At 44.1% G+C, this 23,304-nt stretch overlaps 3 protein-coding genes across 21 annotated transcripts; 2 read left to right on the top strand and 1 right to left on the bottom strand.

Moving 5' to 3' along the window:
- Positions 1 to 5,508: 5,508 nt before the first annotated feature.
- On the top strand, positions 5,509 to 6,209 carry LOC144702319 (cold-regulated protein). Its single transcript, XM_078574330.1, has one exon. It carries the CDS (start codon positions 5,895 to 5,897, stop codon positions 6,114 to 6,116), a length of 222 nt encoding a protein of 73 aa, XP_078430456.1. The 5' UTR covers positions 5,509 to 5,894; the 3' UTR covers positions 6,117 to 6,209.
- Positions 6,133 to 10,194, bottom strand: LOC144702231 (uncharacterized). Of its 17 annotated transcripts, none has more exons than XM_078574262.1 (9): positions 9,907 to 10,178; positions 9,271 to 9,304; positions 8,482 to 8,730; positions 8,075 to 8,172; positions 7,264 to 7,425; positions 6,920 to 7,192; positions 6,746 to 6,837; positions 6,555 to 6,654; positions 6,133 to 6,488 (listed from the first exon to the last, which is right to left on the bottom strand). In XM_078574262.1, the coding sequence occupies exons 3-9, from the start codon at positions 8,484 to 8,486 to the stop codon at positions 6,229 to 6,231; spliced, it is 990 nt and encodes a 329-aa protein (XP_078430388.1). In that variant the 5' UTR covers positions 8,487 to 8,730; positions 9,271 to 9,304; positions 9,907 to 10,178; the 3' UTR covers positions 6,133 to 6,228. The 17 variants fall into 17 exon arrangements, with proteins under 17 accessions (XP_078430388.1, XP_078430405.1, XP_078430371.1 ...); XM_078574279.1 differs by lacking the exon at positions 9,271 to 9,304 and adding an exon at positions 9,633 to 9,666; XM_078574245.1 differs by lacking the exon at positions 9,271 to 9,304 and adding an exon at positions 9,633 to 9,666 and having other exon boundaries at positions 9,808 to 10,178.
- A 3,531-nt stretch (positions 10,195 to 13,725) lies between these two features.
- Positions 13,726 to 21,736, top strand: LOC144702338 (Leucine-rich repeat protein kinase family protein). 3 transcript variants are annotated; one of them, XM_078574357.1, is made up of 14 exons: positions 13,726 to 13,879; positions 13,956 to 14,090; positions 16,152 to 16,683; positions 17,411 to 17,922; positions 17,997 to 18,129; positions 18,273 to 18,344; positions 18,421 to 18,489; positions 18,573 to 18,644; positions 19,272 to 19,340; positions 19,503 to 19,666; positions 19,743 to 20,111; positions 20,182 to 20,250; positions 20,318 to 20,640; positions 21,222 to 21,736. In XM_078574357.1, exons 3-14 carry the CDS (start codon positions 16,229 to 16,231, stop codon positions 21,531 to 21,533), a joined length of 2,619 nt encoding a protein of 872 aa, XP_078430483.1. In that variant the 5' UTR covers positions 13,726 to 13,879; positions 13,956 to 14,090; positions 16,152 to 16,228; the 3' UTR covers positions 21,534 to 21,736. The 3 variants fall into 3 exon arrangements, with proteins under 3 accessions (XP_078430483.1, XP_078430490.1, XP_078430475.1); XM_078574364.1 differs by having other exon boundaries at positions 13,757 to 13,879; positions 13,948 to 14,090; XM_078574349.1 differs by lacking the exons at positions 13,726 to 13,879; positions 13,956 to 14,090 and adding an exon at positions 14,748 to 15,588.
- The last annotated feature ends 1,568 nt before the right edge of the window (positions 21,737 to 23,304 follow it).

Raw genomic sequence — 23,304 nt, forward strand, 5'->3', positions numbered from 1 at the left:
CTGACATACTGATGAGCCACTCGCTTGCCACCCACAGTTCGTACCACACCGAGTGAGTCTCATTGTGACCCAATTGCTTAGAGGCAACACGCCACACCTGTGGGAGCAGCATGGTCTCCCCTTGGACACACTACCCGAGGTCCAGACTATGCCAACTGACTCTAGTTCTGATTGTGCTATCTAGACACTCACACCGGTTGGAGCCTACACATGCCGCTCCTCTTGGGAGCATTTCCGTGTGAAGTCCCCCCCACAACACTAGGGTCGCCGCATCTGGCATTCGGCGATCCATACGCGTGTCTCCTTTTTCCTCTAGAGACTCCTACACCACGGCCTCCCGACTGATGACCGAGTGACTCGTATAGGTCTTTCTCTCAGTTCCCGCTGCCATTGTTGTCCCACCCTCCAGCACACGGAGACGATGGACCACCTTTTCTTCCACACGAGACAGCACTGGCATGCTGGCGCCTCATCACCGACCGCCTTCGTCCTTTGACCCTGTCAGAGTGTTTTGGCAAGTTTATCCTCTCGCCAACCCGCTCTACACGGCGCCCCATCCTCCACATCACCATAGCTTATCTTCTATGGGAGATTTGGAAAGGGCAAAATTCTTCTCGTTTTGTAGGTACGCCCATGCATGTCGTGGACATCACGCGTCGAGTTCAGCTGTGGCTTCGGCGCATTCATCATCTACTTCCCCCTCGAGTCGGTCGATCAGCACTCGCCTGCGACCTCCTCTGTTCCATCAACATTCAGGTGACCCCTGCCCCCATCCGCAATTAGTATCGAGTTGTTTATTGGCTTCCACCGCCAATAGGCATTCTTAAATTGAATGCGGATGGTGCGGCCAAAGAGAACTCGGGGCTAGCAGGGGGAGGAGGTATCCTCAGAGACCATATGGGGAGTATACTCTTTGCCTTTTCTGCTTTTTATGGCATACAAACTAATACAGTAGCCGAGGCTATGGCAATTCGTGATGGTCTACTCCTCTGTGAGGAACGAAACCTTCACAATATCGTCGTGGAATCGGACTCACAGATATTAGTTGATATGCTTCGTCTAGGTACATTGATGGCGCAGCATCACGGGACGTCATCGAGCCAGCACGCGAGGAACCATCGAACATCATCGAGCCAGCACGCGAGGAGCCATCGTCATCATCGAGCCTGACACCGCCACGTGTCCAGCCGACACGACGAGCCGTCGCGGCGACACGCGACCCCGAGTTCAAATACTCGGCATGACGCACGCGCACATCTTCATCGGAGCAGCCACTATTCCCCGTTGCTTTCTTTTCGTACTTTCATTTCCTTATCTTTCGTCTCGTTACTTTTCATCGTCTTAAATGCCGTCGTGTAGTGAGGGGAAGAGCCCATATGAGGACATCTTCCCCTCACATGGGCCTGACAAGCCCATTATCTCTTCTAATTTCTTATCTTTTCTTTGTTGTTAAAAGGGGGCCCACTTTCACCCATTATATAAGGGGGAGAGGTGGGCGTCCAAACCACTCTTGAATTTTGGAAGTTATATTTTAAGAAGTTGAAGAGTCACGTACGTGAGAGGAAGGAAGAAGAAGAAGTAGAAGAAGAAGAAGAGGAAGAAAAAGAAGAGGAAGGAGAGGAGAAGGAAGGGGGAATCATCGCTACCCCATCGTTTGTCCGTCGGCAACCCGCAGCGCCGCCGCTGACCCACCTACGCCCGGTCGCGCCGCCGCCTGGTCGCCGAAAACCGCCGCACCGCCGTTCCCGTCACCTTCCCTTGATCGCCCGACTCCCCGCCAAGCCGCCTATCTCTTTCCCGATCCCTCCCCTGCCACCAGAGCCACCCCCTGCTATCGTTCGTAGCCTCACCATCGCCCAGATCTCCGCCCCGTGCCCAAGCCCATCGCCTACCTCGCCATATCCCCTTCCGATCACCCTTCCCGATACCGTAGCCAATCCCTGTCACCTGTGCGCCGTCCCACCATCACCCCTCCCTCCGACGTGCCGGTCGCGCCCCTCCCCCCCTTTGACCGTAACCCGCTGACACTCGCTGCGGTCTCAAAATACGCCGACGCCCGACTCGCCGAAGACGTCAGTCTTCCCGTCGTACACCCCTGCCGTCGGGTGCGATCTGCTCCTCTCACGCCCGGTCAACTGTTCAACCACCGGCCCGTTTCTTCACTCGCTGAGCCTTCACGGGCCCCGCGCCGCACTCGTGCGTGTCCTACGCGCGCTCGACCGATTGGAACGCTCGCCCAGGGCACGCAACGCGCGGCGTGTTGCCGGTGCCCACCCCACCAGTTTCCCCGGCCGATGCCTGCGTCGCCCTGGTGTGCCCGATTGTGCACCCGGTGACTGTCTCGCCAAGCACCCCCTCCACGCCCACAATCACAGCCCGGACCGTATCAGGCGCCACTATCGCCGGCCTCTGCCACCCGCGACGCCCACTAATCGCATTGTTTCCACCTCGTCCCCGCACGCAACTACTATCGGCGACCCCGCACCTGCCTCCTCCACATTTTGGTATGAGAAAGACGTCGCCAGCGCGACGAAGGTACCCCTTCCCGCACTCTTTGCATCTCTTACTTTCTTCAGTATACTTTCGCGTTGCCTCCTCCGCACTCGGGTTAGATAGGTGAGCGTGAGACAGGTTGAGAAAACGACGAACATTTCACGAGAGTCTTTACCCGTTCGGTACGAGTCGGGAACACCCGACGCGTGTGAGCACTTCAGCGGGAATTTCCCGTTCGGCGACGTACTCGCCCTTGACCCTCTCGGGCGAGGTTCAGGAGGCCCATTAGGCTTCACTCAAGCAACCCATCATTTCCCTGGAATGGCAATCGCTACTCGTCGGCGCACGCACGTACGATATTAGGACTTTCATTCATCATCCCGTCATTTATACCTGTTCACTCGAATCCATCGGACGACGTCTTTCGACGTAGCCCGATTAGTTAGCGATACGACACCGAGCCCGTACCCTCGGTGACGACTAGATGACGTCGTGACGACGTCCGACATCATACATGCTCCCAGTGGTGACTCCGCCGTGCGTGGCAAGACATCATGCGGTGCCGTTCTCGCATAGCCTGCTTTCATCACCAGATGCGAGAGGGCAACTAGACAGCAGATGCCCTCGCCAACCACGTGGTACATGCATGAATCCCCTCCTCTCTCTTTCATTCTTGGCAGGCGCTCCCTCCCACAGCTAGAGGCTGCTATCGGCTTGATCATCTTCGCATACCCACCCTCCGCACACGGCGCATCCTCGTGACGCCAGGCCCGCGGGATTGGAGGATTGCGTGGAATGCTGGAGCTAGAGGCGTGGACAGCGCCCGCCTCGACTAGGGCCTTCACCACGAACTTCCTCGATCCCACTTGACGAAGGAGAGGACACCTCTCGCACTACATCGTCATCGCGGGGCGGCTCCGGTGGGACGACGACGAGCACACTTCCCCGAGCGCCTGTGAGGTATCACTTATGTATCTTTTCTTTTCCTCAAATATGGGCGTGGGCGAGTGGGATCCAAGTGTAATTGGGATATTTATACTCGCTCCACGCCTATAAACATTAACAAAAACTTCACTTTATAAATAAAAATCCCATGGGTGGCGTCCAGGGCACGAATGGATCGGTCTGCGGGCACAACCCTTGGGGTTGGCAGTACCCGGCACCGTGTTTTTTGCCGATATCAATAAAAAAAAACATGTTTATTATTTTGAATCTGGTAATATAGTTCAATACCTGAAGAATAAAAGGTTCCAAAAAATATAAACTTTAATAGATCTCTTGTAAGAGGAATCTCAAGGGAAAACATTGGTGGCTAAAGAAGAGAAAGTGAGGATCTTCAGCCAACAATGGACGCTGGGTTAGTATAGGCTATGAGGTATTTTATGGGGAAAACAAGGTATTTTTGTAAAAATTATTTTTTGTTGTTTATCAGAGAAAGGGATTTGTAGTCTAGACTATAATTAGGGATATGGTGAGAATGATGCTCTTGGGAAGGGGGAGAAATATGGACAAAACTAGGAAATATTCTGGATATATACATAGGCACTATTTAATTACTCACATCGTAACTCATTCTCAGATGGAGGTATATGTAGAAATTATTTAACAATAATATAAAAATTATATTTTTATTACATAAAAATTTACATGCATGAGTCTTCTACTCTTGCCAAGCCAGAACAATAATGGGACATATTTTATTCAGATACTTACATACAAAAGTCACCTTGAATATTTATATTAGTTCAAATTCATTCATTAAATATTCAATATATAATGTCTTTAAAAACACAAACTGGATGATTTGGATAAAGTGTGAATATTTGGTTTACCAGACTAAATGGTTGATCTTTTTTTGATTGATGTTGGCCACCAAATAAGGGTGCAAATATATCTTAGAGAATCCAGAAAATTCATATATCTGTATATTTATCTTTTATGAAAGTGTTATTCAATGAATATTGGAATGCACTAACCTTACTCTAATAAACATACAACGTCATTCTCAATTCTACCCTGTATCATGAAAAATTAGGGTTTTACACTTCATGTTTGCAGATATGTTGAATTTTGTAATTTATATTTTTTGTTCTAAAGTACTAATATAAAAAGATATCTTATTTGTTACTCTCTTGCAAGTTCATATACTAGAGCTATTGTCTACTGAAGAGTTATGACGCTAATTTTAACTTAGTTCTGGCTCCTTATCAGAATATCAGATAGGAAAACGGAAGATAATAAGTTGATAAAATGTTTAGCATAATTGGCAAAATTTATTCTGTGAAACTTTATGGGAAGTTTGACACAAGCACTTTGCACCAGATTGGTTTTTGATCCATACCAAATTTTTATAACTCGGAATAACATTATTGGTCTGAAATACTAGAATGATACCTAAAATCGATAGTTTGCAGTTCAATTACATGGAGTCCACTTTTTTCTTGACGTTTTACGAATCAGATTAGTTACACATCATATTTTATAGGTGAGGTTCTTACGGAAATAAATAGTAAAGAAGCTGGAGTAGTGCTCAACACCTGCTCACTAACTCAACATTCTGTTTTGATAATAGGGTACAGAATATAAACATTATCCACATAATAAACGCAAATTCAGAAAATCAATTCCATCGGATACATCCATGTCACGCCTTTTCAACAGTTTCATATTTTCCTTTTACTTTTTGGGGACTGTCTCTAAGATGAGTAAGGCTTCATGTGAATTTATCTGGGTGGAAAATTAATCAAGCAGATAATTACACTAGAATATCCTAATACGTCACACAGAACTTCAAGACCGTTTTCCAAACACATTATCCAACAAAATAGATACAAAAATACTCATGGAGATGGAACCATCTGCATGGCGAAACGTGTCCATCTCCCATCCTCCTTGCCCGCCACGTGTCCGATCTCCTCCCTATCGCATCCACCGACAAGTTAATATACACGCGTCGCCATTTCCCACGTCCTCCCCTTCTCTCCATCCTCTCTCTAAATCTATAAATACATCCTCCATCTCGTTCATGCTCTATCTTCCGTCTCTCATCTCTCTGTTTCTTTATCTGTCAGTCTATCATCTATCTATCCATTTCTCTCTCTCTTTCTGCCTGCCTGTCTCTCCCTCTGCCTATCAATCTAACATCTATCTACCCATCAGTCTCTCCGTCAATCTATCATCTATCTGTCGATATCATTGTTTCTCTATCTACCTATCTGTCTTTCTTTATCTATCCATCTATTTATCTACCAATCCATCTCTCCATCCATATATCTCTCTGTCTCTCTGTTTATCTTTCTGTCCCTCTGTCTATCTAACAATCTATCTATCCCCGTATTCATCTCTCTGTTTCTCGTTCTTTCAATCTATCTATCTATCTACCGATCTATTTATTTATCAAGATGGCGTTTCCTGCGTGCGCGGAATGTGGGACGAGGAGGAACCCGTGTCGATGCCGGGTGGTAGGGCCGACGCTGGGGTTCGTGGCGTTCGTAGCGGCGGCGGCCGTCGAGTGGCCGCTGGGCGCGGTAGTCTACATCTTCCGCCACCACAAGGGCCGCCGGATAATGGCCCACCCCGCCACCGTCGTCTACCCTTCCGTCTCCTCCGCCATCCCCCTTTGATCTCCCAAAACCCATGAAAAGAATAACCTCTCTATGTAATTAAATAACTTTGTATTCGTTTATGATATCAAGTTTATCCCACGATTCTACATCCCTGAAAAGAGAGAAATAATCAGGTTTTGTTAGAACTTGGCGGGTCAAAGTAGCCGATCTTGGGAGATGGGAGACGAATTCCGGAGGGTTTTACGGCTTTAGAACTGTAGGTAGAACAGCCGCACGATCTTGCGGAAGATAAATTTGTTAAATTTCCTGTGGTATTTTCGCTTCGGTGCGTCTGTTTGGTAGGTTCGTGGGACGGCTGCTTCTTATTTAGGGTTTTCGTCGTGCGAGCTCCTTTGATCGGATGAACAGGCAGGCTGCTTCCAACGTTATCTGGCAGATGAAAGTGTGAAGAGACTTGGTCGCAGGAATGTAAGAGAAATGAAGGGAAATGCTTACCAGTTCGCGGGTTTCCTGTCTTTTTTCTTGTTGGTAAGTTTCCGGTGGATGAAGTCAATCGAATTGGAGATTTCATTGGAGGCCTGATAGAAGGGGGAGTCTATTGGTAGATGCAGATCGTCAGAAACTATGATCGAATATCCCTTGAAAGCCATAAATTCAACAATAAGCGTAAAGGACGATAAACATACTGCCAGTCTGCGGGTAGAACTTTGCTTTGATGTCACAGTAGGTTTCATCCTATGCTCAGTCGATGCAGCTATGGGAAAGAATAATTTATCATCTATTGAGAAGGTTTTAATTATACCCAGAAATCAAATAACCATTGTGGATTAGATATAATGATGCGATGAACATGAACTTACTCCAAAGTCCAGCGACATCTAATTTTTTTCTCTCTGATGCACTGACTGGCGTTGCTAGGTCTTTGCTGCGGTTCAGCTGATATCGTTGGATCGATGCGCGTATATTTCCGAAAAGATGGTTTTCGAGGTTTTCATCAGCCCAGATGTCGCTGTCTAGAGTGCCGTTTGATTCCGCAGATCTTCTACAATCTTCAGGAATTACTGGCAACAGGGTTGAGCGGACCTTCTGGAATGAAATATTTACACTTGCTAGTTCTTCAGGATCAAGAACTCCTGCAAAGACGTGGGTTAAATGAAATAAAGGAAAGAACCTTTTTAATATTAGATATTAAGAGTAGGAATACCTTCTTCGGAAAAGAATGCACTATCCCATGCCAAACTTTTGCGCAAACTATGCTTGCAAGAAGCGTTATACCGTTTTTCTGGGGAATCTGACTGCTCGGGAACATTTTCCACTCGCATAACGAAGTTTGGTTGTCTTTCATTTTCAAGCCCTTTTGGGTTAGCTTGGGAACCAGCATTTCAAAAAGAATTTTAGATGTAAAATTGATGATTTTAAATGTAATGTAATGACTTAACATATAATTTTAGACGTAGAATTGATGCATACAGCTACATGAACCCGAAGGAGGAAATATGTCTAATCTCCCTGCCCACTTTGCTTTCGTTTTAAACGAACATAATCTCGATGTTTACATCGTAAACATGTTGAAATTGGTGCTCTTTTTTGCATGAATGAACAGGGTGCTCGCTCTATGAAACAGATGAGAGTCGTGTGTCTTAATTCGAGAAAACAAATGAATCATTAATCAATTGGCGCGCCGGTTTTATTTATAAATGAAACGATCTAGCTTGTGACAAGTCCTGGGTTGAATGAATTAACTCTGGGCTTAAAAAAAGATCCCTAGAAAACGACTATTCAGTCATTGTTAGCTTAGCTTTTCACGTTTGTTGGCAACCTTTCGAGATCTACGCCCCAAACTTCTTCGTGAAATCAAATTCAGACGTGAGGAAATAAACAACATGTAACTCAAATTTATCAGCAAAGATGAACTGGTACGTACTCGCCAAAAAACCGAGTAAAAATAAAGAAAAACCCAAACTAAGTTTACTTTCCTAAGATGCGACGAATGACAAAGAACATCGACAGCTCACCCCCGGGCTCGGAACGCGCGACGAATTCTTCCTTGGAAGTGATATCAAGCGATAAAATTGTATTCTGAGTACTTCGCACGCCCATGTCAAGGAAAACGCTGAGAGACGAAAAAACCACGGGAAAGAATCAGAGAAACAACGTCAGAAGTAACAATAAGAAGAATAACACGCCAGCGAGAATTATCCTGGAGCTGTCCCCAGCTTTATCAAATCGAAACCGATATCTCTACTATCGTCGCAACGCGTCCCAATTAATTTCCTCGTATTTAAAATACTAGTCTGCTTTAATTATTCCTAATAACTATTGACGAACTGCTTTAATTATTCCTAATAATTATCCCTAACCCGTAACGGTCCCCAGCGCAGGTTACAAAATCATTAAACCCAAGAAACCCTAAACCCTTCACCCCATATTCTGTCAGCCTCAGCAGGAACAGCGAAAGATCTCCCCACTCATTCCCTCTGTACCCATCATAGTCTAGAACGCCGATTCCTAAATAACAGGAAGAGATCACAAATTTAGAAGAAAAAAAAGGAGAAAAACTGGTTCTACTAGAGGAAGCTGTTGACAAGGCCATGCCAAGCGGAGCCAAACCCGTCTTCCGTCCCGGCCCAGAACTCTTGTTCCCGCTTAAACGCCGTAGACCGTAGTTGCACTGTTCATCATCTCCCATGGCATCAGAACTTGAATGTCGTCTATGAAGGGTTGAGATTGGAGAAGAAGCTGGTCTTGCGTCTAACGGTAACATTTATACACGAGAAGAAGAAGAAGAAGAAGAAGAGGAGGAGGAGGAGGAGGAGGAGGAGGAGGAGGAGGAGGAGCAGAAGAAGAAGAAGAAGGAGAAGATTAGTCCTCAACCTGGGCCATGGCGGGTGGAGGTTCCAAGAGAAAGATGGAATTAGATCATGATCTTGAAGCTATAGCTGATGGATCAGGGAGAGAGAGAGGAGATCAAGGAGAGAATAGATCATGCAAATTCGTGGAATGAACAAGATGAAAAAAACGCGATATTTGTTGAAGAAATCCTGTGGAAAAAAGGTAGAAGAGTTGAGGTTGTAATCCTATGCCTAGTCCTGTGCTGAAAGCTATGGTTGTTAGATGAACACGTGGATGAGTAATAACGTTGAATTAGACACAAATTTAGACGAATGAACTAGTAAAAGACGCGAGGATCCGACAAGGATTAAAGTCTCACCACTGCATAAGACGCGGCGAGCAGCTCGTTAAAGCTTGAAGAAGAGCGGAAAAACCAGGGCACAGAAGATTGAAGAACTTCAGAAGAGATTTATACACAAGCGGCTTTTTGATGATTACCCAAATTTAGATGAAAGAACAAGTTCTAAGAAAACGTGAATATCCAACGAGGATAGGAACCTCGCCACTGAAAAAATAACGCGGCGCGCAGCTCGATAACCCTAGAAGAAGAGCGGAAAATCTAAGGCACCGAAGATTGAAGAACTTCTGAAGAGATTTATGCACGAGCGGCTTGATGATTACACAAATTTAGACAAATGAACATAATAAAACGAGAAAAACCGACAAGAATATAAGCCTCACCACTGAAAAAGACGCCGCGCGCAGCTCGTTAGCCCTAGAAGAAGAGCGGAAAATCTAAGGCACGGAAGATTGAAGAACTTCTGACGAGATTTATACACGAGCGGCTTGACGATTACACTAATTTAGACAAATGAACATAAAAAACGCGGAAAACCGACAAGAATAAATGCCTCACCACTGAAAAAGACGAGGCGCGCAGCTCGTTAACCCTAGAAAAAATGCGGAAAATCTGAAGGCACGGAAAATTGAAGAACTTCTGAAGGGATTTCTATACCAACAGTGTGGTGATTACAAGTCGCACGCATTCCGTGGTTTCATGGGGGGGGGATCTGCGAAGAACTCGAGAAGCGGCATAATTGCCTTGTTTTCCCACCCAGCTCGATGCAAATCGCCGCCTTCCTCCGCTTCACCAATTATTCCTCGCCGTCGCCTCCCCCGATACATTCCAAATTTCCAAAAAAAATAAAAATAAAAGCTGATCCCCTCACTCCCTGTCGTGGACCGGTCAATCTCTACTGTTCTTAGCGAAGACCTAAACTTCTTGGAATTAGACACTGGGCCTTGTTCTTTGTTCTGTTATTTTTTTGTGCGAAAATTAGAACAGCTTTTGGCACAATTAGAGCAGCTTGAACAAAATACGCACAATTTGTAAAATTCCCACAAATTGCTACTAATTTGCACAATTCTAAAAAATTCTCAGGAAAGTATATTTTTTCTTACTAAGTGTGGATGTATTATTAAAGAAATAGTATTAGTTATTCAAATGATCCTAATAATAAGATTAAGTTAAGGCGATAAATAATTTATCAATGTATCGCTCAAATAAGAGCATAGTAAATATAATATGCATACAATTAAATAAAAAAGCCAAAAAATTAAAAATTGACAAATTGAATACTAAACATAAAAAAGTGAATAATCAAAAAAATAAAAATATAAAAATCAAATAATTGATTTTGATGTAGAATAATCCAATATCATTTCACATAACCCAGGTACTCATAAAATTTCAAGCACAAAGTAACACTATAGTAACTAATTAAACATGGATGATGATAACAAATACTTTAAACTCATTGTCAAAACCTAATAGAGTATTAATTCACATATGTATATTTTTTAGTATGTTTTTAAAGAATAAACATATATATAATAATAAACATATGTTTATTCTTTAAAAATGGATTAAAACAAATTCGCACAAATCGAACAATTCGAACCGCACACTGGTGTGTACGACGATCTGTACGAATTTGTAAATGTTCTGTTTGGAAAATTGAACAAAACAAACAAATTGCACATATTCGCACATAGCAAACCTGATGTTGGACGTCATCAACGACTTCGTCCAACAGGTAAAATCACTGAGCGAATGTAACTATGTGATGTGAATGACCTAGGTGGAGTGTACGTACAGGACCGACAAGTGGGTTTTCACCAAGTTCTGAGCTCCGGAGCAAGTGACCGATGACGATGACGTTGACCTTCTGACCCACGGCGGAGCGACGACGATAAGTAAGATGCCAAACAGAATAATTACGTAGGGCTCGCACGTGACGGGCGGGCTTGGCCCGTACTAGGTAGATGCTCAACTCGTAGTTTTTTTCTTAGTAATCTTTCTCACCTAGACTAACCCGAGCGCGGAGGAGCACAGTCGAAAAATATACTGAAGACAGTGATATAACAGGCGAGCAAGGGGACGACGTACCTCGTCGGTGGCGTCACCTGTCGTCGGTGCAAGTGTCGGCATGGCCAGATACAGTGAGAGAGAGAGTGCGGAGGAGGGCGATAATAGCTCGACGGTCGGCGGTGGCGCGACGTAGGAGCAGGTGACGAAGGTTGGAGGCAAGGAGGAGTGCAGCAGTTGAGCAACTCAAGCGAATGAAGTGTGATGCGTCCGGCGCGACAGCGTGGTTTGTGCAGTGGAGAGAGCAACAGAGACAACAAGTAGGCACAGTGACAGCGGTGGTCATGGAGAGGAGTGCATACAGCGGTCGGCGGCTCCAGGCGTGGGCGTAACAGCTTGGCAGCAGTGGGGTGCTACCGGGTGCCGATTACAGTGCCAAAGGAGTGCACGCGCAGAACAAGAACCGGGTAGCGCAGCACGAATGCAATTGACACAACAGTTGCTGATTGCTGCACTGGACGTCAGTGCGGTTGATCGGGCGGCGAGTAGCTCCCAGCCGACGACACGAGCCGCAAACAATGGAGCAAACACCGTGCTTTTCGGCTATCACACGACTAGCGAGGCTGGTTGCGTGGGCATCCAGATGTTAGTGCAACTTGTGTTGGCCGGCAGCATTCAGAGGACGTCAACCGATTAGCAGATGAACACCTTGTGGTGCACGAGCCTTTGAGCGACTGTAACTCGACCGCGCTTATCGCCTGGTGCATGGCACGCTACGATCATCCTATCACAGAATCGTGTCTGAGTTGAGTCAACGACACCCGGCAGTCCACGATCCGCGAGGCGGATCCACAGAAATCCACGAACAGTGAACCACAATCGGCGAGAAGAGGACCACTCGATCGCCCGATGGGTTGATCGTGCGGGCAACGATCAGATACCTGAGGGTTTGCATTGACCGTCTCTTCTCAGCGGGACAGCTTGGTCTGGTGCAAATACGTCCACGGGTTGACCGCACATGCGCAACAGCGTGCTGGCGATCGAGTCTTGGTTGTAGCGAGTGATATTTCCTTCCCACCTCCCTCCCTTTCTCTTTCTTCTCCATCTTCTTCCTCTTCTTCTCTAGGGTGAGATCTGCAAACAATGGTAACTGCAACGACTTCCAGATCTAAACATGAACGTGGTCCCATCATGGCCTTATATAGGGCCATGATGGGCCCTTACAAGGAGTCCAGAAAGGGGAGTCCAATATGAACATCCCCCCCCCATTTACAACAAAATTAAGAAAATAACAAAATGAAACAACGTGAAAATGATACGAACGGATAGGAAACACGGTGATACGGACGCGTCACGACGAGTAGGAGCACTCGTCGTGACTAAAACAAAACAAAGATTAAACAAATGAAAACAGATAACGGAAAATACGGGGATACGGAGGCGGACGTGCTCTACCCGGGGTATTTAAACCCGGGCGTCTTCACGGACGCTTTGGCGTATCGGTCGGGCTGGACATGGATCGATGGTGATATTGATGACGACGAAGATGGCTCTGCTGATGATTCGTTGGTGTCGTCTGGACGCGCTGCATCAGAACCGAATAACCCTGTATACTTGGAATTAAATACCTTTGTAGTCAATGTCAAAGTCAAGGTAAAAGTCAAATTGGACATAATGTGATACAAAGTAATCTAAAAGTCCATTTGGCTGGGCATGTCGAGTCGGTGTGTGAGCTGACGGGCAGCGGCTTTCTCATGGATGAGTTCTCTGTCAGTCAGATTGGATTGACGGTGATTGGACCTGATCTGTTTACTGCTGGGTAAGGATAGCTCTTGGAGGCGAATATTGGGAGCCAGCCACCGCCCGTGTAGAGTTGACGTCTTCTATGACAAGAAATAATGCATTACAAAGTAATCTATAAAGCACATCTTGAAAAAAAGCACATCTTGAAAGATCCAAACTGCTACCTGCCGTGTACTGGCGAGCCCAGTAGACAACAAAATTAGAGAATTGGCATCTTCCAGTGCAAGGAATAATGTATTACAAAGTAATTATTATACCTAGACAAGCGGGATGCGTTTTCATTTAATATAGCTTGGAAAGTGAAAATAATACTTTCACGGCAGAAACCTGCATTGAACTGAATCTACCGGACACGTGGCAGCTTTCTATTTGGATAAATCGATTTCGATCAGATCGGATATGTCGATCTGATCGAATCATTCGACCAGATCGAACAAGATCGATCCGAACGAACTAGCTCGACTTCTTGATCGTCGGATCGGATGAAGCCTAGGATCAACGGCGATTCGATCTGATCCGATACGATCACGGTAAGCGTACCTCCCGGCGGTGGATTTAGGGAGCTAGTCACCGCCCATGGAGTAGGCGAGCCGGTCACTGCTCGGTAAGAGTACCTCCATTGGATTATAACGTGGAAGCCGCATATAAAACAGAGAAGACGACAGAAGTGGGGACTTGCTTGGAGAGGAAGTTTGACACAGAACGGACTTTCAAATTTCCGCTCGTCTTCTTCCCGGCAAATGGCAGGATCAGCGTTTAGTGGAAAACTTTCCCTAACAAGCCTGAACGGCTCCGCCGATTGCCGATCCGATGCTAGGTTCGAATTCCATTGTGTTTTTAGCGATCTCATTTCTCCGGAGTTCTTCGTTTCCTAATGCGGAGCAGCCTTGCAGATGGATCTGGCGGAGTAGTTTTAACAGATCAGCGTGTCTTGGCGCTTTTGAACTGGCGGTTGAAAGGTCCCATTCTAGTCTGAAGCAGTGGATCGTCGTGTTCTGAAGATTCTGATCTCATCCAGCGCACGTCAGGTTTACAGTTTTAATCTTCTCCTTTGAAGTGAATTAGTGAAATTTAGCGAGAGAGAGAGTTTTACCTTAATAACGAACTCAGATAATTCTCAGGTTTTAGCGGCATTGATTTGGAATTCAGATCGTTTCTTATTAGATCTTTTGTTTGTTTAAAGTTGAGATCCTCGACGGTGATTAGTAAGAACGTCGATTTCTAGGGAGAGAATGGGGGAGGGAGGGAGGGAGAGAGGGAGAGAGAGAGAGAGTGGGAGAGTGAGAGGGAAAGAGAGAGTGGAGAGTGTGAGAGTAAGAGAGAGGGAGGGAGAGAGAGAAAGAGATAAAAAGAGAGAGTGGAGCGAGAGAAAGTCAGAAAGAGAGAGAAATAGAGAGGGAGGGAGAGAGAGAAAGAGAGAAAGAGGGAGGAGACGGAGGGAGAGAGAGAGAAAGAGAGAGAGGGAGGGGAGAGAGAGAGAAAAAAAAGAGGGAGAGAGAAAGAGAGAGAGAGAGAGAGGGAGGGAGACAGAGAGAGAGAGAGGGAGAGAGAGAGAGAGAAAGAGAGAGAGGGAAGGAGAAAGAAAGAAAGGAAGAAAGAGAGAGGGACATCTCCATTTCATCGTGAAAAAGAGAGAAAAAGGGAGAAAGAGAGGGAGAGAGGGAGGGAAAGAGAGAGGGAGAGGGAGGAAAAGAGAGAGAAAGAGAGAGGGAAGGGAAGAGAGCGAAAAGGGAAGGCAAAGAGAGAGAGAGCAGAGAAAGAGAGAGGGAAGGGAAGAGAGCGAAAAGGGAAGGCAAAGAGAGAGAGAGCAGGGAGAGAACAAATAGAGAGGAAAAGAGAGAACGAGGAAGGGTGAGAGAGAGAGAGAGAGAGAGAGAGAGGGAAAGAGAGGGAAAGAGAGGGAAGGAGAGGGAAAGAGAGAGAGAGAGAGAGATAGATAGATAGATAGATAGATAGAGAGAGAGAGAGAGAGAGAGAGAGGGAAAGAGAGGGAAAGAGAGGGAAGGAGAGGGAAAGAGAGAGATAGAGAGATAGATAGATAGATAGAGAGAGAGAGAGAGAGAGAGAGAGAGAGAGAGAGAGAGAGAGAGAGAGAGAGAGAGAGAGAGAGAGAGAAGAGAAACGTAACTGATTACCGGATAGAGGGATTGGGAGGGAAGGGCGGTGTACGTGCGAAAACCCGAAATGATGGCGGAATACTTCGTTTAGTTCGCACGAGTGCCAGAGGTCCCAGGTTGTCTGCCTCAGTTTCACCTTCACCGCTGGTGAGCGAGGTTTCATCATTGCTCCCATGCTTTGAAGCTTCAAATATCGGCAATGAGTTTGTAAAGCTCGTTCTCTTGTCCACTCGTCTTCCGTCTCTCCGAAAGAGCACAACCCGCCTCCAATCTTTTCTTTCATCTTTCCCTACCTTTTCCGCAAGATCCTGCTCCCGCGGAAGGATTCCTTCGGTCCAAATGGAGTCGTTCTTCATATTTGCTTTGCTGTTTCTCTCCTTCTTTGTCGTCGTGGATGCTCAGATGCCTGGTGAGTGCTATTTTTTCTTCCATTTTGGCGTGGTAGTAGCCATTGATGGCCAGCTGCTTGTCTGAATTTATGTTTCGTGAATCCGTGTTTTCTGGAATTTATTAATGGTCCCCTGGTCATAAAAACTGCATAGACTCGACTAAGATGTCTGCATCCGTTTTAAAGATCCGAATTTAAGGGTTCTTGCAAGTTCGAGCCGATGTCCTGCGAAAGAAGCCGTTAATGTTCCTCACACCGGAGAGATTACACGATGAAATGGGGATATTTTCTGTAGATGTTTTTGGGTTATTGTCCTTTCTCTGGAAGATGAGATCCAACAATGCCAAGTTAATGGGATCTAGATCAATTTTTGAAAAAAAAAAGGCCAAAATTTCAATGAATAAAGCTTTTATTATGTTTTTCCCTTCGTTTATTCATGTACAAATTTCCATTCCAATATTAAGTGGACAAGTTCGATGCCAAGTTTACTCTGGATTTGATTTCCTCCCGAATTGACGTACATACAGTGTGACAAATGATCTCGAATTTCATTCGGCTTAGAAATATGAATTTCTTCGTGTCAGGTTTTGTTAGCGTTGACTGTGGTGGAGCAGAAAACTACACTGATACTATAGGACTTGTCTGGAGCCCTGATAATGAAATGGTTTTCGGTGAATCAGCTTCGATATCTGTTCCTGGTGAACTCAGGAAGCAGTACACTACAGTGAGATACTTCCCTGCAGATAATAGGAAGTACTGTTATACATTTCAAGTCTTAAATAGAGCTAGATACTTAGTCAGAGCTACCTTCTTGTATGGGAACTTTGACAACAGCAATGTCTATCCTAAGTTTGATATTTCGCTTGGCGCTACGACTTGGACGGCCATTGTGATATCTGATGCAAATACTATAGAAACGGAAGAGTTGATTTTGCTTGCTGGATCTCCAACAATTAGTGTATGTCTTTCAAATGCTACCACTGGACGACCGTTCATTTCCACACTTGAGCTTCGTCAATTTAATGGTTCACTCTACTACACCGAATATGAGACAAAATTCTTTCTCGGAGTGTCTGCAAGAATAAATTTTGGCGCAGAGAGCAATGCCTCTGTCAGGTATTGTCTATCTAGCGGTTATTTTCCCTTTAATTTTTCAAATGTTCATTTGTTTGTTCTAGTATATAACTTTTGATTTTTTCACGTGACAATTTAATGAGGGATCAGTGACGGTTTTGCATTCCTGCCTTCCATGGATCACCATATAGGTGTTCGCTTACGTAAGGCCTGTTTTAGTTGTGGGTTCGTGACTCCCTCTCCTTACACAATTCAATGGCAGGGACATGAGGAAATATTCCTCTTTTGTTTCTCTTCTGGTATAATTTATTAATTATAATTATTGTTTTAATATGATTTCTGATTGATAACGCATTTGACTGTGTTGATTATTATTTTCAGTAGGGTGTCATAATACATTGTCATGATGCATTTTATGTGGTGGGGGAGACTAAATTATCACCCCTCTGACTAAAGTTGCAGGCCTCTGGTTAGAGGTGGGGGAGTGGATAATTTGGCTTATGGGAAGGGAAGTTTGATGTGTAGCCGCAATTCTTTTCTTTCCAAACTCACATTTAGTCGCTTGTATAAATTTTTAGAACTTTTTTTTTGATGTATTATGTGATTTTGTCATAAAACATTGCCTATTTTGTTTTACTAATTATTTTTACAACTGTTTTGTGGTTTTTGCAAGGAGGTGACTTAATTGTTTTCTTCTGATGTGTCCTAACTTCTTTTTTCTGATGATTCATGGAGGAAAGGATTTTTAATGAATACTTTATTATTTCAGGTACCCTGACGACTCATTTGATAGAATATGGCAATCTGACTCATTAAAGAAAGCAAACTATCTTGTTGATGTTGCCGATGGGACTGAGAAGATATCCACGAAAATGCCAATCTTTGTCAACACAGGTGAACGACCACCGCAGAAGGTGATGCAGACTGCTGTGGTGGGACAGAGCGGTTCTCTAACTTACAGGTTAAATCTTAAGGGCTTTCCGGCAGCCGGTTGGGCAGTATCATACTTTGCTGAAATTGAAGATTTGGCTCCTGATGAGACTAGGAAATTCAGGTTGTTCCTTCCTGGCCCAGAAAATCCTCAGAGCACGAAGGTTATTGTTAACGTTCAGGAAAATGCTCAGGGAAAGTATCGGTTATATGAGCCTGGCTATACGAATATATCTTTTCCTTTCGTATTTCCCTTCGCATTCAGGAAAACCAATGATTCGACCAGGGGTCCTATCCTCAATGCTTTGGAGATTAATCGATACGTACGAATAAGTGACGGCTCTAAAGATGGTAAATAATCTTCTATAGAGTGTTCTTTCTAGGGAAATTAAGTCTCTTGCTAAGTGGTTGCATTTGAATTTCAGCTGTTGCAATGGGCAGTTTCCTTTCGCTGTATGGAACGGCTGACTGGGCCCAGGAGGGGGGAGACCCGTGCCTGCCAGCATCATGGTCCTGGGTGCAATGCAGTTCTTCCTCCAGTCCTTATGTGGTATCGATGTAATTGAAACCAAATGCTCCGCTAATTATGATTTCTCACTATTTGGTTTCAGAATCATGCAACTAAACTGGGGTGCATGTTTTATATTTCCCGTATAATTTTACTCGATTCATTGTGCTGATAACTCTACAATTTTGTGCAGCGTTCTGTCGAGGAAAAATATAAGTGGCATTATTCCATTGGAGTTGACACAGTTGACTGGCCTTGTTGAGCTGTAAGATAATTTCCTTTAGCCTTTTCTTTGAGGTTATGTTGTGCCATGGTGCGTCATTGATCTTGTAAATCTTCAGATGGCTTGATGGGAATGCTTTAACTGGCTCTATCCCTGATTTTAGTGGGTGCATAAACCTGAAGATAATGTAAGATGTTTGGCCAAACATTGCGTTTTCTGGATAATCATTCTTATTCTGCGCTAGTTGAATATATTATCATATTTTTTCAGCCATCTCGAGGACAACAAATTGACTGGCGATTTGCCCATATCTCTTGGCAAACTTCCAAATTTGAAAGAACTGTATGTACGCTGACCTCTTCAAGCCAAACTTTATGGTAGTTTTTTTTGGGGTTTGTACTTTCCATTCTCATTTGCACTATTGCTCGGGTTGGCATGTATCTCTTTATCATTTCCCGTCGCCGCCTCGAAAACCATATCCAAGTCTTTTTTGGACTTGCGAATTCAGGTTGTGTATGCTGTCTATTTTTTTGCTCTAAATATTTCTAATGATACTTTTCTATCGCTATTGTATGTTTTTTCTCCTTTCTCTTCGGCAATTAACCGAGATTGCTGTCCGTTTCTAAGTTTTCATGAATCATATCGAGTTTCTACATGTCAACGGCTTTGGATGATCTTCATTATTGCTCGCACAATATGAAAAAACTGTTTTGGAAAATCTGGTAGCAGGCATTTACCTCTTGCCTTGCCGGACCATCTCTCATTACGATTATCCTCTATGGTTCTGCTAATACGTGGACCCATTCTGGAGAATAGGGCGATTGGATAGTATCTTGGATTTCCGAAGCTTCCATGCTTAAACGTGGAGAGGGTGTCTGCCTCCAAAAATGTGTTGTTATTTGCTGCTTATGACGTGAAGTTTACAAAAGGAGGCTATCTAAAGAACATGTTCCTGGCTCTTGGATGCAGGTACCTGCAGAACAACATGCTGTCAGGCGTTGTGCCTCAGGGTATTCTCAACAGGAACATTATTCTTAAGTGAGCATTCTTTCACCCAGTTGAACTGTACCGTGGGGCTATTTTTTTCTTAATAAAAAAGCATCCCAAGATAAAGAAAGCAATATATTAACCAAACTGTGTGGCATGCAGAATAATGTTCAGAGCTGTTGGAACTAATTTTTATATTTTTTCTCTTAATAGTATATCTGGGAACGCAAATCTTAGAGAAGAAACGCACAAGAGCAAATCCCTCACAATCTTTCTTGCCGTGCTGGGCTCTTTCCTGCTGCTAGTGTCTCTATTCGCATGTTCTCTGCTTGTATTCAAGAACAAGAGGAAGAAAAAAAACGAGCTCAGCATAGAAGGTACCCTTCATCTCATTGACATGTACCATCTCGCCTCCTTTAAAATGTGTCTCATTAAAAGCCGGGGATTGTTCAGTTGCATCCAGCGTGGGCCCCCCATCCAGAAAGCTCATGTCCTATTTCAGTGGTGTATCCCCACAAAAGACAAACTGCTTCTCGCTGACCGAGTTGGAGGAGGCGACGGGGAAATTTGACCGGGTTATTGGGTCGGGCGGGTATGGCGTCGTGTACTATGGGAAGCTCCAGGATGGCCAGGAGATCGCAGTCAAAGTGTTGATCAATGATTCGTACCAGGGCACCAGAGAGTTCTCCAACGAGGTATCTCTTCTCTCGAGGATTCATCACAGGAACCTGGTTCCCTTCCTGGGTTATTGCCAAGAGGGTGGGAAGAACATCCTCGTCTACGAATTCATGCACAACGGCACTCTCAAGGACCATCTCTTCGGTCAGTGCCCAGACATATAACCCTATTGCGTTGAAATTGCATTAAAATCCTGACCGTTGCTCGACTGCAGGATGCTTTTCCGCAGAACAGAGCCTCAGCTGGATCAAGCGGCTGGAGATTGCCGAGGAGGCCGGCCGAGGTCATTGGTGAATCTTTTATTCGTTTATTTTATTTTATTCTAAAATTCTATTATTGGGGGGGAACAGGGATAGAGTATCTCCACACAGGGTGCACGCCAGGGGTGATTCATCGGGATCTGAAGAGCAGCAACATCCTGCTGGACAAGAACATGAGAGCCAAGGTCTCTGACTTTGGGCTGTCCAAGCTGGCAGTTGATGGCTCCTCGCACGTGTCCAGCGTCGTGCGAGGGACGGTCGGGTACCTGGACCCCGAGTACTATGTGTCGCAGCAGTTGACACTGAAGAGCGATGTTTACAGCTTTGGGGTCCTCCTTCTGGAGCTCATCTCCGGTCAACAGGCCATTTCCAATGAGAGGTTCGGCCCCAACTATTGCAACATCGTCCCGTGGGTAAGCAACAACCATTAGATTCACTGTCAATCTTCGCCATCACCTTTGATGATGTCAAGTCTTCATTATTCGTCTCTGGCATTTGTCCTTGCCTTGACGAAATTATCATCGTCTGTCGTCCTCTTGTGATCGAACCTTTGTTGACCTCACTCAGATGACGAGTGGTACCCATCCCTGTCATTTGTCCTCGACAAATTGTCGTTTACGACGATGATAAGAGGAGAAAAAATCATCACCATCCCCATCATGTCTTTGATGTGATGACGAGGGTGAGACATCATCATTGTCTCGCATTATCAGACATTTGTTAACATCTCTCAAAGTGACGAATGGTCACCATCCCCGTCATTTTGTCCTCGACAGGATGACGAGGCAAATGGATACGTGTGACGATGACGAGTCGTCACTTCCCTTCCCGATCATCCTGAACAAAAGAAAAATTGCCATCGGCCGTTCAGATGACGAGATGATGGCAAGAGGAAATGATGAAATGGTCAGAGAATGAGGATGATGTTAATCATCTTTCTTAAACACTAATTAATGATTGAGGCTGAGGATGAGGTCAATGGGGTCAAATGCAGGCAAAGGCGCATATCGAGAGTGGGAATATTCAGGGGATCATTGACCCAGCACTGGGGGATCGGTTCAACTTGCAGTCAGTGTGGAAGGTGGCAGAGCAGGCGATGATGTGCGTTCACCAGCACGGCATGGCGAGACCGACCATGCCAAAGATCCTCAAGGAACTCCGCGAGGCCATCGCCATTGAGCGCGGGGTGGAGTCCGGCCCGGATGATGATGATGATCTTGATGCATCCTCTTCGTCTGCTCACTTGCCTGGTCCGTCGTTGTTCCCTTCCTTTGGTGACGATGTCTCCCTTCCATCTGCTCGGTAGCCATTTCTACTGATGCCTACAAGACCAAGGTACAAGTGAGCCTGGTCTGTGAATAGGACGCTGGAAACAGTGGAGCATCCTGATTGGTGTTAAGTGGAAAGAAATGTTATTCCTTTTTTTTATTTTGATATGATACAGATATGAAGATATAGATATCAAACTAGATATATTGTTTTTGAAGAAAACTAGATATTAACAATTGTTGTTTAAAGTGTTGAGAGTTGACCAGGAGTCTAGTTTAATTAGGTGAACCTTATTAGTTGTTATTGTAACAGTGAATATTAATTGTTATTTGATAGATATGCATTTTTTGCTTACCTTAAAGGAGTTTATTTGCAAGGTACACTATTTAAGGTTAAGTTTTAATCTAATAATACCCCAGGGTGACTCGATGGGTCAGAAGGCTTCCTATTTAAGGTTACGCTTCTCCTAATAATGCAGATATATTGATGTTTCAAGGTATAAAAAGGCGACAAATTCTGAAGACGATGAATAATGACACTAATATCATAACATTAAGTGGTTGCATGAACTCCTCATTACAGATGACCGTCTGATCCACTCATTGCTGCAAGCAGGAGGGATCCAGAACAAAGCCCCCACTCCTATTCCAGTGATACCAGGTGGCCTCCTTTTCTTATTTATTTTCTTGGTATTACATAAGTTAACATTATTTCAATTCTCATTAAAATTTGACACCTTGTGGTTTTCTTGGTTATCCATTCCTCCAATGCAGAACCTTAATAATAAAAGAGATATAGTAGGGTCTTCGGTAATTTTATCTTTAACATCCTAAAAGAAAATCTGTCAGTTCATAAAAGAAAATCGGATCATTGATGAATGAGAACTGAGTCAAATTAAAGTCAACAACCATGGGTATGAGAGCACTAAAAATGTCATAATATGTTTTTTCCCTATTCTAACAAATGTCACGAAGTTATCACCAAAACTAAGCTAAAAGAAATTAAACAATTAAAAAATACATGATTGAACTTTTTCACCTATCACAATTATGGAGATCTAGAGTTCCAGCTATTGCACAATGTTTGGATGATTTATCAAAGTTTGTGTTTTATTCCAGCTAAGTTATAGTATTGGAGAATAACTAAAAATAAAAAAAATTAAATCATAATTTTTTTTATCACCTCGAAAAGTATTTGAAACTTATTTACTAAAATTAGAAGAATAAATTCTAAATGTAGAGGGAGTGTTGAAAGAAAATTCCAACAAATGTCCATCAAAATTGCAGTGAATTACATTTTGATATATCCTGTGAACTTACAATGCTAGGAATATATATATTGAAAAAGATTATGGTCATTTTTGTAATGTCAACATTGGTTCGTGATGGTAATATAGACATGAACCCTAAAGTTTCATTTTTTTTATTCACAAGTCCTCATTCGGTTTAACTGCATTATTTAGTAATTTCTCACTCTTCATCCATCCCTTTATATTCAGAAAGCAACGATGAAAATAAATACTTTTGCGCGTAAACATATAAATATATTCAGAAAGCAACTGATCGTCTTAGTAGACATAAATAATAGAACCAAAGTTTCCGAGATTACTTCTTAAAATGTTATGAATTATTTCCTTTCTGTAGGGTCTTCTAATGACTGCTAATCTGATCAATAAAGGTAGAAACAGGGTAAAATAAATTATGATCGGGCTCCAAATATTTCATTTTCATCTTTCAAAAGTGCCTCTAGAGTGTTTTTAAATTGGTTTTCAAAGCTCAACTTCCAGATGAAAAACACTCTTAAGATTC

Source organism: Wolffia australiana, chromosome 1 (assembly GCF_029677425.1).
Source record: "Wolffia australiana isolate 7733 chromosome 1, ASM2967742v1".
NCBI classification, from domain to species: domain Eukaryota; kingdom Viridiplantae; phylum Streptophyta; class Magnoliopsida; order Alismatales; family Araceae; genus Wolffia; species Wolffia australiana.